At 33.3% G+C, this 17,744-nt stretch overlaps 1 protein-coding gene across 1 annotated transcript in view; it reads right to left on the reverse strand.

Moving 5' to 3' along the window:
• LRP1B (LDL receptor related protein 1B) overlaps window positions 1-17,744 on the reverse strand; it is a 1,457,254-nt gene that overhangs the window by 135,967 nt on the left and 1,303,543 nt on the right. The window contains exon 67 of the mRNA XM_063085362.1: window positions 3,120-3,236. Coding sequence (XP_062941432.1) covers window positions 3,120-3,236 — 117 coding nt within the window. The remainder of the gene's footprint in view (window positions 1-3,119; window positions 3,237-17,744) is intronic.

Genomic DNA, 17,744 nt, shown 5'->3' on the forward strand with positions numbered 1-17,744 from the left:
TATCTACATAAACCTTAATCTAGTTGATCAAGTTACTTGGTATTTTTAAATCTATTGGATTGTTAGTTACTTCTTAATAATGCAAAGATATGAAGTAATTATTTTGCATATCAATTACTTAGGAGGCATACATGCCATATATTATATTTTTTGTTAATAAATATCATACAGATGTTGAGGTTTCTCAAGCATTTTCATACCTTCAATCCAAATTACAAAATAACGCCAATGACAATGAAATTTTCTTGTTTTTAAGAGCAGAAATCATCACTGAAGTAAAGTGTATCTCCTGAATACTTGATGAGGGACATGATCAGCAAATAATGAAATGACAATGGAATAATTGTCCCACAGAAATATAAAAATGTAAAATGCATATTGAATTTAAAACATAGCTGTTGTTTAATTGCATTATTTGAACTCTTCCCATATTTATGACTGGAGCATTTCGAACACAATTTAAAAAGTAAATTCATTAAATCAAATTTGTAAACAAAGAAGTCCAAAAGTGACTTTTAAAATATGTTGCTGTTGCTTTTTAACTATAAGTTTGATTTACTATCTCTGGTATGTTATATTACTTAATAATAGTCAATAATAACTGCCAAATATGAAAATGTAAAACAAAGTGCATACCACTGATGAATCATATACCTCTCTCTCTCTCTCTCTCTCTATATATATATTTTTCAAATATCTATTCAAACTACTGTAAATGTGTGTGTGTATATATATATATAAAGTTAGGACATTACATAGCTAAAATATATATAAATTACTTTATGATATACATTTTAGGACAGTGGTATGTTTGTGTGTACATATATACACACACATATATATTTACAATAGTTTAAATAAATAACAAGAAATTGAAAATATCTTGATTTCATTTAATACAGCAACAGTATTTTTTTGAAGATTGTGTTTTTTTATGACTAATCTCTTTGTGCTCCCTATAAATATATTCTATTCTTTTCTCATTCTTCATTGATTTGGCTTCTGCCTATGTAGAACTACTGGCATGTTCAATGTCTAAACCTTCCCATTTCTTTTAGCCTTGAATTTATATCTTCAATAAGAAAATATCTTTAAACATTATCAATTATCTAGATTCCTTGATCCGTCCTCTTATATGCTTTTACTTATGTAACCTGTTAATATACTTTAATATTTGCCTTAACATATTCTTCCAGTTGTCTTACACATGTAACATGTTATCATACTCTTATGCTTGTCCTGCACATGCCTTCTACTCTTCCATGTCACAATTGTAACATGTCTCATTCTTGTTCATTGTCATCTCTTCTCTGCAACTTCATCAATATAACTTATCTTAGGCAACAAGCTAAGAATGAACAGAAACTGAAAGAGAACCACACATAACTGGGTATTTCATACTGCAATGTTTGTTGCTGCAGCCACTTCCCTTGCTTTTTCTTAAGGGCTCTGTGGCTAAATGATTTATCACTGTTTCCACAGTGACAAGTGAGAGTCAATGTTCTTCCTTCTTGCTTTCTTGCACCAAAGGCTGACTTTTAGATGTCAGCACAACGATACTCAGTCACTTAGGAAAGCCCCGCAGACTCGGGAACAGGCTATCTCAACCCTTCGTTCTTACCCTTCTTTATAATTTCAGTTACCCCATTGAATAATGGCTCTCCAAGGTACAAGTCTCCATCACTGCCCTCTCACCCACCCTCTGTTCTCAGCATCCTTCTGTCCTAGGGCTTCACTCTCAGATATCTTATTGATAACACTAGATATTTCAAAAACCAAGCTAAGTAGTTGCCTGTATATTTAAGCTCTGCCATACAAATAAACAAAAAGTATATACATAATTGTTACTTTTTCATACGTAGTCTTCTCTCCCTACTATCTTCACCCCATCAGATTTTTATTTTAATCACTAGACAGATCTGAGAACCTGCTACATAAAGGATCTTTTTTGTTTGGTTTGTTTTTTTGCCGATTAAAGGAATCTGAAACACTCTAATGACTCTGCAATGTGCTTTACCTTTCTAAAGACTATGACCAGTTGGGAGATATCTATGTGAAGAGGAAGTTATAAAGTTTCTATATTCAGAGTGCTCCATAATCATAATAATCCAGAGATTTCATACTTACTGTACTTGATTCTCAAGCACAGGTCAGATTAAGTTTTAAAAGTTATTGAAAACATTACTCGATATTTTGCAAGCCAAATATCCAAGTGGTTTATTAAGAATTTCATATTACTAATTACATGCCTTAATATAACATATTCCTATGTAAATATAGTCTTTTGCCTCCTGGGAAATGAATGCTGCTAGTGCCATGAGATGTCTGTAAGAGAAGACATTACTGGTATTAATCTGCATCGAATCCTTTTTTGAAGTAGCAGAATATAAATATTTAATATATGAAATTTGATTATTTTAAGTGGGTTATATTACTTTGTTTAAATAGCAGTGAATGAAAGTGAAGTTAAAAAATAGATTCAGAAATTAATGCTAGAATATAGATATCTTGCTACAATTTTACATACTTGCCATCCTTCTTAGAAGATAAAATTGTTGGATAATTATTGTTTTTAAATTTATTACATAAAAATGAAGGAAGCAGATGATGATAATAGTGTTATTCTATTTTCAGAGAGAAGTATCCTGAATACATATGGTGTTCACCACTCCAGAGAGAATAAATGATATTTCACTGAAAGATGCTCATGGGTGAATCTGTAGTGTAAAAGGATTTGTGACTGAAATAAAATGAATACCATCCGTTAAAGGATGAGATGTTTTGCACTGTCTCTGTATCATTCAGCTCATTGTATGAACTTGCATCAAGGGCTGCCTTCATTGCATACTAATGGGTCGCATTAAACCTCACGGTACTTTCATACCAATTCTGAGAACTGTAAGAAAATAACTCCCAGGATGAACATTTCAATAATTTTACCATTTGAGATTCAGGTCAATGTAGTCTGAATATTCTTGTCTAAATGTGAATATATATATATAAATGTGAGCTGCAGGACAGATAGGTTTAAATTTATACCTTGCCTGAACTAAAAAATGCCATCTTGCTTATCAGATGGGCTGACAAGCTTGCAGTATTATTAGGCAAGAGTTACTTACTACAGTTTTCTTCATCTGAATTATCGCTGCAGTCATTTTGACTATCACAGCGCCAATGATCTGGAATACAGTTGTTGTTTTTACACTGGAATTCATGAGGACCACAGGTCTTTTTATCTGTAAAAGAAAGAATCACAGTGCATCACTGACTTCCACAAAGAGATCTCTCACAATGTCCTGACTGCCATGCCAAACCCATGGCATATAATATTTACTTAGACCTTAACTCAGATACTGACTGATAAGCATCCCTAGGAAAAATTGAAGGCAAATGCTGAGTTAAATTCGTGTTTTTGTTTTGTTTTAAGTTGCTATGGGTCATGTTTTCGTCGCAGGCTAATTATAAAGTAATTGACTGGACCAACCAAGTAAAGTCAACAAAATCAGTCAAAACAAAAACAAAGGAAGATCAAAATGATTCAAAACTATTCTTTCCTTTAGGACATTCTTTCCCAAATCCATCCTCTATTTTTGCTATGAAGCAACAAAAAGAAATGGTTATTAATCAGACTCTGAGGTTGTCATCTCATCTTCCTCCCTAAAGAGCTCTTATTCATAATGTACCTATAGTAGTTGCTGTTTTTAAATCCTGGCCATTGTTCACTCATAAATACATAAACTCATAGATTATAATAATGTCTTACATATGTACAGAGCTTGAACATTAACAATGTACCATTTCACATGAATCTTTAAACAGTCTCATTGAGTACCAGAAGTATTAGCTATCCTTTTACTTTACAGATGATAAAACAAAAACTCTTCAAAGCTTAGAGACTTGATGAATTTTCAATATCATTAAATGGCATGGCCAATATGTATATTAAAAAAGTGCTTTTTCTCCTGATTTAGTGTTCTTTACAATGAATCTAATTTATGTCCATATTAGCAAGAATCAGAATGTGTGCAATTTGTTCAAATTTTAAATCATATTTTTTTTTTTTTAATTTTTATTTTGTCGATATACATTGTGGCTGATTGTTGCTCCCCATCACCAAAACCTCCCTCCCTTCTCCCTCCCCCCCTCCCCCCCAACAATGTCCTTTCTGTTTGCTTGTCGTATCAACTTCAAATAATTGTGGTTGTTATATCTTCTTCCCCCCCCCCCGGTTTTGTGTGTGTGTGTGTGTGTGTGTGTGTGTGTGTGTGTGTGAATTTATATATTAATTTTTAGCTCCCACCAATAAGTGAGAACATGTGGTATTTCTCTTTCTGTGCCTGACTTGTTTCACTTAATATAATTCTCTCAAGGTCCATCCATGTTGTTGCAAATGGCAGTATTTCATTCGTTTTTATAGCTGAGTAGAATTTCTATGAGTAATATCTACCTGTATATAGTCTAAAGCAGTGATTCTTAAATTTTAATGTGCATACATATAAAGCACTTGGAAATTTTTTTATAATGGAAATTGTGACTCAGTAGATTCCTTGGTTTTTGAGACACATAATGTGTTTTAAAGTATCAAGATGCTATGATTTCTATAACATAAAAATAATAAAATTATAAACGTTAACGTACAATTTAGGACACATTTCCCTTTCATATATTTAGATCAACTACTTCTTTTTGGCTATGTTAGAGGAAGACAGTGAGGTGCTTAAAATCTCAGACTAGAAAATAAATTAACTAAAGGAGAGGGTAAGTTATTTAGTGGTGGTCATTAATCTGTATTTCAGAATGCATTTTATACAAATGAGACTCAAATAAGATTATGAAAGCTAAAGTTATTTAGGTATAATTATGAAAATTAAATAATGAATATCTGTTTAGTAGTCAGCCCAGCTCCTGGCTAAGCATTTTCATAAACATGATCATACTCAACCCTTATAATATCCTTAAGAATTATTATTACATTTATTTAAATAAATGAGGAAAATAAATCTCAGAGTTAAGTAATTTCTTCAGTCTTACAAAGGTGTTAAATGGCAAAGGAGGAATTTATATCCAGGTCAAGATCCAGAAATATTTTACCTTAGAAATTCTCATAATAGACTTCCAAAGCATTTTTCTAAAAAAAAAAAAATATATATATATATATATATATATATATATATAATATATATATATTATATATATATATATATTCCTTTACTTCATTTCTTCCTGTCTGTCTACCTTCGTTCTAATGATTAATCAGAACCTATCCTGTCTTACTGTGTTAGGTGCTGTGTTTTGTGTTTTGTAATATATCCTTTTTACCTGTGTTATACTTAACTTTAGATTTTTAATTGGCATAAAATCTGCAGAAGTTCTAATATAGCATTCTGTACACCTCAGTCAGTCAGGAAATATGCCTGAGATTTAAATAATAACCACTGAAAATATCAGGTTTGGTACTGAACAATTTGGATGGTTATTTCATTTTAGCAATTGAAGCCAACTCCTCTGAAACTACAGCTATATGTAAAAATGCTAGTTTTATTTATTCTTTGCCATGATGCTTGCATTATTTTTAAATAGCATTTTAAAATTTTAGTATATACGACTATAGGAAAGACCAGACTGGATCAGACAAATAGACCAGGTGACCTAGTACTACAACACTGGCCTGAGCAGAGCAAATCTCCCTGACTGCAAAAGGTTAATGATTGGTACTGAGTAGCAAGTTAATAGGTGTTTATTTTTTTTTAGCTTGGTACTTTTTTTTCCCCCCTAAATCCTTTTTGTACTTTTTTCCTATATATATATATATTTTTTTTTTTTTTTCAGTGAATTAAACTTTATTCTTAATTGGGGAAGATGTATCATTGTCTTTTTTTCTGTGGTAAAACATATATAACACAGAATTTCCATTTTAAGCATTTTTAAACATACAATTGTATGGAATTAATTACATTCACAATGCTGTATAACCACTACCTCTGTCTGTTTCCAAACTTTTTCATCACCTTAGATGTAAACTCTGTACCCATTAAGCAAAAACTTCTCATTATTACTTCCCCCCTGTTTCCAGTAACCTCTTGATGGAGTTTGGAGGTATTGTCCTCCCAGAACTCATGTGGAAATTTGATCTCCAATGTGGTAGTGTTGGGAGCTGTTTGAGTCATGGAGGTAGATCCCTCTGAATGGATTAATGCTCTCCCTGGGGAGTTGGGGTAACGAGTGAGATCTTACTCTATTAGTTCCTCAGAGAGCTGGTTGTTTAAAAGACCCTGGAACTTCCTCTCTCTCTCTCTTGCTTCCTTTCACCATGTGATCTGCTTGTACCTGCTACTTTCCCACATGAATAGAAGCACCCTGAGGCCCACACCAGAGGCAGCTGTCCCAGAATCATGAACCAAACAAACCTCTGTTCTTTTTAAATTACCAGTCTCAAGTATTCTGTTATAGCAACACAAAATGGACTAATACGCTTCTAATCTACTGTCTCTGATTTATCCTATGTTTAAACATTTGTATCATACTTTGTGTTTGAAAGAGATCTGCACCTATTTCTTAACAAGAACAAGCTAGAGTTCATTGCTAAGATTTCCAGTTGGGGCATGCAGAAATGGTAACAAGGAAAGGCTAACTGCCTTATTCAAAGTCATGCAGATTTTATATTTCTAAGTTATTTAACATTTTGATCCATAATATTACTTGTAAAAATTACAGATTCAAACTATATAGCCTTGTTTTGCATTTAAAACCTCCATTGAGGATATATTTATAACCTCAAGGCTTTATATATATATATATATATATATATATATATATATATTAGGAGAAACTGTATGAATATGGCCTAAAACCGCAGTTCTCAAACTGGCTACACATTAAAATTACTTGGGAAACGTTAAAAAATCCTTCTACACAGACCATATCCCACATCAATGAAATCAGACTCTCTAGGGCCAGACCCAGACATCAGTATTTATTAAAGCTAGACTGGTGATTCCAATGAGCAACCAAGATTGAAAATCACTGGCCCCCAAAATTTAATTCTAGAATGGAACATACATACTTCCACACTCCAGAGTAATTAATGGAAATTGCTTACAATATGCAATGTTTTATATTAATTCACATTGTTACATAGCATTACAGATACATTATTCCATTTTTTTAATATTATAAATATGGAGAAGACAAATATAGTATTTGAAAACTTGTCTTTGTTTAATATATTTTCACATGAATTGCAGATACTCGTGCAAATATGATCCTCCCAGGAAGGTGGGATGAGAGACCTCCAAAGGAAAGAAGTGCATGTAATGTGTACTGCAATACTATTAGAGTTTGGATATGCATGGGATATTTCTAAAAAGAGATGAGTTTTGTTACAGTGATGTCCCTGGGAGCAAAAAGTGGAGAACTGCAGGGAGAGACAATAGTGGGAGAGAGATTTAAGTTTCTCTGTGGATCCAAAAGAATCTACAAACTACTGGAAACAATAAACCAGTTTAGGAAGTTCATAGGACATAAGATCCATATATAAATTTTATTGTATTTTCATATATTAGCAACAAACAAAAATGAAACTAAAAAGCCCCACAATGGTATCGATAAAACAACATATGCTTAGGAATAAATCTAGTGAAATTTATGCTGAGAGAATTTTAAAAATGCCTAAGAAATGCAAAAATATATCATGTTCATGGATCAGAAAACTCAAAATTGTTAAAATGTCTATTTTCCCTAAATTCATATATAGAATATGTAATCAGTATCAAAATTCCAGCAAATTATTTTTTAAAGACATAGAAAATATTATTCTAAAATTATATGAAAATGAAAAGCATGTAGAATAATCAAATAATGTCAAAAAAGAAAAAGTTGGAGAAACCTGATTTTATTTTAATCTCTGAATTAAAAGATGTCTTCATGTTTTCTTTTCTTTTCATGTCACTTTTCTTCTCCTGCAAACATCCTAAACAAACATATGCCACTACAGTGCTTCCAGTAATGTTTAATAGTTAACATATGTTACAGATAGTTCTTTCATATGTAACACATTTTTTTCTTATTAGCTTTGTGACATAAGTCAAAATAAATATATCATATTATGATGGAAAGCCATCAATTCTTCAATGAATATGTGAAATGATGCCTGTTGTGTATATACGAAGAAGTTTTTATATATTAAATATTTCACAAAATTAATAATTTAATGTATCTAGATATTTAACCAAATTGAAATTATATATTGTTTCTCTATTAATTGATGTTTTAGTTGTTATTTATAAAATTAAATGCCATTTGTAAATTGGCCATGTATTTTATTCAGCTCTGACCAGAAAATGGCTTGAAAAATTTACAACTTGAGGCTATAGAAATCAATATGTCATTAATTTAACAATATAATGAATAAATCCATTTTAGAACAAAATTAGGAAGAAGACTTTAGCTTGAGTTTTAAGAAATATTGGAAATATCAAAGTTTTGTTGTTCCTGCTAATGCTCCTTTGTAGTTACCACCCTCTATATTTCCAGTTCAGGAAATGTGATGATTACAAATAGTTGGGTAGCATGCAACAAAGTTTGTTACAGAAAAGTGGAGTCACAAAAACCTGGATGCAAAAAGAACCATGACAACAACAAAGTTGAGCTTCAATCACAGCAGATCCTTGTTTCCTTGATTTCCAGCATATAGCATTACCGAGTCAGAAGTGTAGAGTCAGAACTGTTAGAATTGGAGTTGGAATTATTTTAAAATCAACCTAGTACAGTTCCCCTCAGTGTCTCTGTTCACAGCATATGGAAATGAATACCTATCTATGCTGTTTGCGAGTTTTCTAAATCTCCCTGACTGGTTATGAGTTCCTCAAAATGGTGGCAGAAGGAGGAAGTAAAAGAATGGGTATAGAGATAGGCAGTTAGGAGTCTGTCAATAACCTAGCAAGGACAACTAAAGCCATTTGAGGTTATTTCTGTGGACATTGAAAGAAAGAGTTTTCTCTCTCGGAGATTGCAAGTATAACCTCAAGTTGTCATGGGTCATTTTTAAAACCATGTACAAAGCAGCTATCTTAGAAGACATCAGTAGAGTGAGGAGATGTTTATAAATAGAGAAAAAGGAGATAGAACTCTAATGACTCTTGGATCCAAATTGTGCCTGAAGTCAACTCCATCCACTCCTTAGAACTGAGGCAGAAAATTAGTTTTACCACAAGTTTGTGTTGGATTCTGTCACAGACAAGTCCTGACTAATGGAAACACAATACTACTTTTATTGTTTAAAATATTATACAATCCTAATTTAATGTTTTTATCCATATGTGCTGATCTACATAATTTCAAGGCTATTTCATTGTTTTATAATTACCTGGGTAATGCAGCCTCTTTTCACAGGAAGCCTTAGAAGTGTCTAAGTAAAAGTGTCTAATTTAAAAAAGATTTACAAACCCAAGCTTTCATGGGCGATGGTACAGGCACCTTTCTTTAAGCCCATTCTCTATATGACATAAGCAATTACAGCATTTAGTGATATTATCTGAAAAAGCTGAAGGTTGCCCGGCATTGTAAAGTGTTTGGTGGATTTGCAAATTAATTTCATGTTACTTCTCACCAATCAGGGTAATATTCCTGAATGAACACTTACATGCACAACCTGTTCTTCTAGGGGAAGTGGAAAGAGTATGTGGCTGCACCAGCAGTTGAAAACAACGATGCCAGCTGCAGCTTCTCCCAGTGGAATCCAGCTACTTCTGTTTTGCCTCTGAATTTTTTTTTTAAAGTTTTACATTATTCTTCCAGGTAGAAAAGAGAAAAGCGTATAAAGTCAAACAAATTACCAATGACATATTTTCTTTATAAGGAGGTGAATCTATAATAAGCCACCTCCGTAGGAGCTCCAATAATGACATTTTAAAAGTTGCATGTCAGTGCGATGTAATTTTCAGTGGAAATTTTTAGAATTCACATTATGCAGTTTTAGAAAGTGTCATTTTACATCCTGTAATGCCATGTATTGCACTTGACAATAATTTGTGATTTTTCCTTATTTAGAAATGTGTATTGTAACTTTATGGTAGTGAAGTGGGGGGGGTTAGTTATACTCTCATCTTTTGCCAACATACTCTCCATTATTTGCAAAAACCCTGCTACTCCATCCATCATTCTCTTTTCAACAGCCTGTAGTCTTGACAAATTGTATGGTAATATTGTACAAACAAATTCACATTTGTGAACCACAAGTGAAGAAGAAACCAAATACCATAATACAGAATCATACAATACAAAACCCGTAATACAGAGGCATAGATAGGGTCTTCAGAGACATCCCTGAGCTTTCTTAGTGTTTCTGGTAGTAATGTTCTAGCAATTCTGCATATGTTCCTTCAACCACCTTAAAGACAGACAAAACAAGCCTCTTCCTTCATATTTTCTTGTTTTGGTTTAAAAGCAAAGTAAATGCATTTTAGGCAATTAAAAAGTGTGTCTACCAAAATATGTTTTAATACACATTTGTCTAGTTTGTCTCATGCTGTTGATGAGAAACACCAGACCAATTGCTCAATTCACTTTATATTTTTGGATGGACAGATACAAATTTTGATTTAGCAGAAGGCAGTGAAGCAGAGTAGAGAGAACCTGAGTGTTGTAGATCAATATGTCTAAATACATAAATAGTGATAAACTGAGTATCTTTGGTGTGGTATTTGCAGGGGTGTGGGGGAGGCATTACAGACAGAATCAAATTTTTTAAAGAAAAACCTCTGCTTTTGAGCAACTGCTCCAAATCATTTATCTATCAAATACTCATTGGAAAGTACACAATGAATTCTATTAAGAATGTTAGAGTGAAAAATGTGTTAGCAAATTTCTTTGAATACTAAACAATTCAAATACATTTTTTTTCTTTAACATTTCTATTTGTTGGTTTAGATTTTATCTAAACTTTAGTACCTTAATACTTTAAAGAGGTAAGGCCAAGACATACCTACACACACACACACACACACACACACACACACTCTTATTCAATGTGCCCTCAGTTTTTCAGAATCTATATTTTTAAGTTTAGACATTAAAATACATTTACTTCTATGAATATGTTCCTGGAGAATTATATTAAGATGGAAATATTTTTAACATTCAATTTTTGCAGTACTGAATGACATAATTTTTGTGTTACACCTCTTTTATACAGAATCATTTCAAATTTTACTCAAAAACACGTAAAGCATTTAATTATCACTTTTCCTTGTTTTCCTTCATAGATAAGGGTATTTAATATGCATCCAGAATGCAGTTTTCTTTTCTTATATTTTTTACCCCATACCACAAATATCTTAGAGAAGGCATAGTTCATGTGATTTACAATGATTAGGAAAAACATGGCTTCCAGTCTGAAGGACAGGCGGTATGAAGAAAAAGCATGGTTTAGCAACACTATTGTCTGGTAGCCAATGTCACTTTCTGGGAATCTACTTAAAGTCTCTATTGTCAAGTCATCTCATTTTCATATGAAAAATTGTTTCAACGGAGCAGATTATACAATATCAGGATAAGATCTAAGGACCCAAATGTGAGTAAAAATGTTATTGAAAGAGGCTAGCAAAATGAAGGGAAACAGTTGTGCTAGGTGATGATGGCGACCTTCACTCACTAGTCTTCAACTATGATCTAGTTATATTAGTACATGGTAGGGTGGCCTGTTGCCCCTGACACACTTAGATGGTCTATGGGAATCTGTTTTGTCTATTTTTTTTTTCTTTAAATATATTTAACACATTTGAAAATCTGATTTCAGTTGAAAAGAAAGCTTTGGTTGGAAATTTGTGGTGGGAGCAGAATAGGAACAATACCTTGAGCTGTCTGGGTCCCTCAAATGTCTGTCCTTAGGTTGTTAAACCCCTAAGTGATGAATCCTTGTTCTGGTGTATGGATTTGAAGCCTATAACCTCAGAGCCCTGTCTACACTTCTTGATACCCACCATACCTGACCACACTAAGCAAATGGTTTCTAACTATATACACATTCAACTCTTTGCCTGAGCATAATCTGGAAGTGCTTTTCAGGGCATTAATGTTCCCCACGCCCTGCTTCCTAGGAGCAGCCCTAAATCAATAGCTGGCTGTAGCTGGTGAATAAATATCCCAACTCTTTCCTTGATTGGTGTAATTCTGAGTACTTCACCCTATCTCCCACAGATTCCTGGTAGGACAGAACCCATTCCTGCAGTAACCTGCTCAACAATGTACCGTCTATTGATTTCCTTCTCTTCTCTGATTTACTTCTCCACTCCCCTGTACTCAGATCCTTATGAGTACATGTTCTAATTCTGGGAAAACCCTATTTAAGGCAAGACGTGTGAAATAATTTATTCAACAAAGACGCATTAATGGCTATCATATACTAGGCACTGTTGCAAGCTCTGGGTTTTATAGCAATGAATAAAAACAGAAATCTCTGTCCTTACTGAGCTTATATGATAATGACTTAGTGGTGATTCAGGAGACTGGCAAGCAAGAACAACAATAAAAAAATAGTTTGTTGGTGGGTAAAAACTGCTATAGAGAGGAGTAAAGAAAAGAGGAAGATAAGGAACATGTGTGGAGGAGGAATTAAAAATAGGATAGTCTGAGAATGCTTTATTAGAAAAATGAAGATTGACAACATTAGGGATTTAAGGTGTATCCCAGCCAGGAGCACTACCTTTGAGGAATAAGCAGGCATGGAGTGTTCAAGGAAAAGGAAGGAGACCAGAGTGGATAAGCAAGTAAACTCTGAGGAAGTGGTGGAAGAGGTGATGAAACTTGTCCAGTGATGCGGAGGCGATTGACATTAGGCAAGGCTTTGCAGAGCACTTTGCTTGCTATTTCTCCTTCTCTGAAAGGATCATTTATATTTGAACTTTTTCTTTTCTTACTAATGAACTTCAGTTACTTATTTAGTTTTACGTCAAAATAAATATGGAGATTTGAAGGATTGCTAAATGATTGTGGCAATATAGAAGTCCAAATCTTGGGACTGCCATGGTGAATTCTTTGACTTCAATATTCTGGATAATTACCTTGGTCTCAGCTTTGGTGTGTATACCTACGAGGCTAGCAGAGTAGCATATGGTGATAAGTGTGTATGTAGGTAGTAAAAAGGCAAATTCATCTTTGAAAGATGTTGAGAATGTACACAAAATCAATTACATCTAATAATGTGATACATTGTCTAGAGGTCAATAATTTGATTTATTGACTAGATTTGTTCACTAGAAGTAATAAATTGACTATCATTTCAACTGGAATTGTGTTTTATTACAATACTGGCATAGTTGATACAATGGAATTTGGTTATTCAAAGAGATTCATAAATAAATATTGTTACGGTCAGTCTTTTAAAATTGGTGTTAGTATCTTCAGATTATAGCTTAAATTTAATATTTTAGTTTAAAAAACAGTACCAACAGCTAATATTTATTGAGTGTTTTCTCTATGCTCAGTTCAAGGAAAAGTCTGATTCATGTAATCCTCCCAACAATTCAATAAGGAAAGTATACGGAACAGCTAAGAACACTGAAGCTCAGGTTACAATAAATCATTTGTCCAAAACACCCAGCTCTTAAACTGTGGAAGCAGGACTTGAATTTATATCATATGACTCCAGTATCTATACTATAAACCATTCTGAAACTGGAACACAAATAATTACCCAAAATGAAGCTTTCCAATTGCTTTCTTCTTTGTCATTTTACACTAAGATCTCAGTTCTGTAGACTCTAAAAGATGACTAAAATTGTAGATATGTCAAAAGTTGAGCCAAGGGTAATTCAAGAAAACAAAGTTGCCTTCACCATAAAACCCTGAAGCTGCAACATGTCTACATCACAGAGAAAAAAATGATATTTCTGTAGCCAGTGTAATTTATAGTACGAGATAAATATGGACAACATTGCAAAGCCTTCAGTGACAAGATTTGTTATTCCTGAACTATGTTTTCTTTTTTTTTTTTTTCATAATCTGGCATACTTCACACTTTGAAAAAAAATTATGGGTTTCTCTCTCTCTCTCTCTCTCTCTCTCTCTCTCTCTATCTGTCTGTTTTTATCAATCAGCACAGAACATTGCCTTCACTTGACTTACAGTTCAACTAGGTGCCACATATCAGTACATGATCACATCAGCCTTTATCTTATCATTTCTTCATTGGTTGCCTAGTCAGCAAGGTATTGATTTGTTTTAAGATTCTGCTTACAGTATATGATTGTGCACTTGGCTTTACTCCCAAACGTCTTTAAAAACCTTAATAGCGCACTTCCCTGTTAGATGTCTTTATTCACCTTTTAATAAGCCTCCTTACCTCCTGTAATAATACTGCACCTGCTGTAGAATCATATTTATCAGAGACAGCAGGCTATGAAAAACATGCAAAAAACCAATGCTTGAGCTGAATTTAATATGAGAATTCAAATAAAGTCACCAATAAAATTCGCATTTTAATACTGCCATTAGACGTAAGCAGAAAGCAAATCTCAATGGATAATATAAATCATCATTAAATCTGCATTAATTTAGCACACTCAAATATTCTTTCAAGTTGTAAATGCATTACTACAAACAATGAGGGAACAGAATTGTCCTTAACATTATAGTCCATTAGGTCTTAAAAAAAATTGGTACTTTAAAACATATTTACTGTGATATGTCTTCATTATCACTAGATTAATGTCCACAGTGAAAGCTGTTTGTAAAGCATTGTTATAGGACTGAGTTGAACCCCATGGCTGGGAACAGCAACTGAGTGGAAGGAAAAGTAAGAGGAACCCCTGAACAGGTGTCTGGGTTGCCTTACTAGAGCCATGTTTCCCAATTCACTCATCCACTTACTGCTATCGCAAATTTGCCATTTTCTCATACCACCTCTATAGATATTTATTTCCTCTTTTTTAATGCTAATTAATAGTCTGGCTAATTCAGCATCTGGGAGCCAAGTTTTGTTCAACCAGAGGTTTGACCAAGCTCTCTTTCTTGTATCTTGATGAAAATTACTTTGATATAGTAAAGAAATCAATTTTATACAAGACTTCCATATCTGAATAAAAAAAAATTTTGTTGAATTTCTTCTCATAGAAACTATTAATTTGAAACAGTTTCAATTAATGGCAAACTGAAACCTTTCAGAGTATAATATGGCTGTGTTCTTTGTATTACATAATTTCTCTCCTCTTTAGTTTGACACTAGCTTGGATGCAAACTGATCATTAAGATAAACTGTTTAGATGGCAAATTAAAAATACATATATACTCCATTGGTATTATTATACAAACTTTATTCAGATTCTTGCTTTTTTGTGAGAAGAAAACTCTCACAAATAATCTTATTCAAGCCTCTATATTTAAGATGTAGAAATAGCCCCTGAGACCTTATGTGACTTGCCCAAGTCACACTGTCATTTAGTGACAAAACTGTGATTAGGCACAGGGTCTCTCACTTTTATGTGAAGAAATAATCTTCACTGGGGCCAGACAGTCTTGTGTTCAGATCCATTCTTAATAATTTATTAGTTTGGATATTGACCTTACCTGTCTCTGTTTCCTTATCTATTAAATGAGAATAACAACCATAATAATAATATCCGTACCACCTAATTAGAAGATTTCTCTGAGGATTATGAGAAAGTGACCAACATTTTGGGGGCTCAGTTAAATTTACTTATCTTAGCCTGTTTTCCTGTTATCCCAGTTTCTGTTCTTCTATCATTTCTTTCTTTCTTTTTTTCTTTTTTGGTAGTTGGCCAGTACAGGGATACAGTGATGTAAACCCTTGACCTTGGTGTTATCAGCACCAAGCTCTAATGAACTGAGCTAACTGGCCAGTCCATCTTTTATCATTTCTGATAATTGACAGGAAAGAATCCTGTAAATTAATTCAAAGCTATGAATACTATATATTCCCAGTTACAATGATGAATAAACAAACCTGAATACAGGTAGACAGCCTGAAGGTACAGTAAGAATAAATTTAGGAAAGCTTCTCAAGTATTAGAATCTCACAGAAATTTTACAATCTCTGTTGCTGGATTTTTGGTTATCCTTGATTACTGATTATCTTCAGTAGCCAAACTGTTATCCTTCTTTGGCTCACATCATTAGCTAAAGCCTTCCCTCAGTATGGCGCTTCAGCCAAGCACCAAAGCCTGATGACAAAATGAAAAGAAAACAATAGACTTCCCCAAAAGACAAATACATCATGAGGTTATACCACAAACATTCATCCTGTCTTCTCCAAGAATAATCATTACTGGAAATTTTTCAAAAAATTCATCAAAGAAAATTTAACTCAAAATTTATCAGTAGTTTATTCCTTTTACAGGTGTAATTATATCAGCAATAACCAACTTCTAAGTTAGTTCACAGTTTTCTAGATTTGAAATGGCCATATACCCAATCTTCTCTTTGGGTACTCCAATATAAGCTTTTGCTCATGTGAAAAAATGAAAATAGAAGCACATATGTAAATGAAAATGATATAGCATATTGTGGAAAATATGTATCCAAATGCAGGTAAATATACAGAATCTAATCTAAATATACCATATGGGGCTGACCTCGTGGCTCACTTGGGAGAGTGTGGCGCTGGGAGCTCAGCAGCACTCCCGCTGCGGGTTCGGATCCTATATAGGGATGGCCAGTGCGCTCACTGACTGAGCGCTGTGCAGGCGACACCAAGCCAAGGGTTGCGATCCCCTTACTGGTCACAAAAACTTTTTAAAAAATAAATAAAAATAAATAAATAAATAAACCATATGAAAACAAAGTATTGCTCTCCCTATTTCTAACAGCATGAGTACTCTACTGACTCAGAGCCATCAAAGAACAGATTTGTGTTCAGTAGAAGAAAAGGGAATTTACTTACAGAGTACCCACTATTTGTCAGATCTGATGTAAATCATTTTGAGAATGTAATCTTACTTAACCTTCTCAATAACTTTACGATAGTTATTGTTCACTTTTACATCTAAGAACTGTAAATGAGTCTTACAGAAGTTCTTACATACTTGATAATGCATGATAGTAACTAATGATGCCAAATTATTTGCTGTCTTTTTCATTCTATTACACCACCATTGTGGTATCTACGTAATTATTCATATGAATATTGTGAAGATTTCTCACCATTTTAGATTCCATCAATTTAATTAAATAGATGATTTTCAAAAGCATTCATAAGTGTGCTTATGTTATAGCACAATGGCAGAATATTAAAGGCTTGAAAACATGTTTCCATCTCACATCCTAACATATAGTATAATCATTTGACAGAATACTAGGAAATGTGAGGGTTTTAAAAATACACACTACAAATGGAGAAATATTGTAATAATAATGGTTTTTTTAAAGACACTCTAAAGGTGTTATTGGCAGAACATATAATAAAAGTAGGTTGGTTCCTCTGTTTTAGCTTTAAGGAAAGATGAATGTGACACACACACAAAAGTCTACCATACTGAACCTAAAATATTGGATTGACATCTCCAAGATTATATTTGGAAGCCTAAGAAATAAAGTCATCTAATCCTTTATCTTCAGTCTTAAATTTCTTATATCCTTTAGATGTATTAACATTGGTTTTCCTTTCTCTGCCAATGTTTAATAATGTTTGCTTTAGAGAAAATCCTCCTACAGACAGATCCAAACCGAGATTTCTGATAGAAAATCTGTCCCTGTGAACCTCTGTTGTTGCCTGCTAAATGCAACACTGCACC

Source organism: Cynocephalus volans, chromosome 1 (genome assembly GCF_027409185.1).
Source record: "Cynocephalus volans isolate mCynVol1 chromosome 1, mCynVol1.pri, whole genome shotgun sequence".
In the NCBI taxonomy this organism is placed as follows: domain Eukaryota; kingdom Metazoa; phylum Chordata; class Mammalia; order Dermoptera; family Cynocephalidae; genus Cynocephalus; species Cynocephalus volans.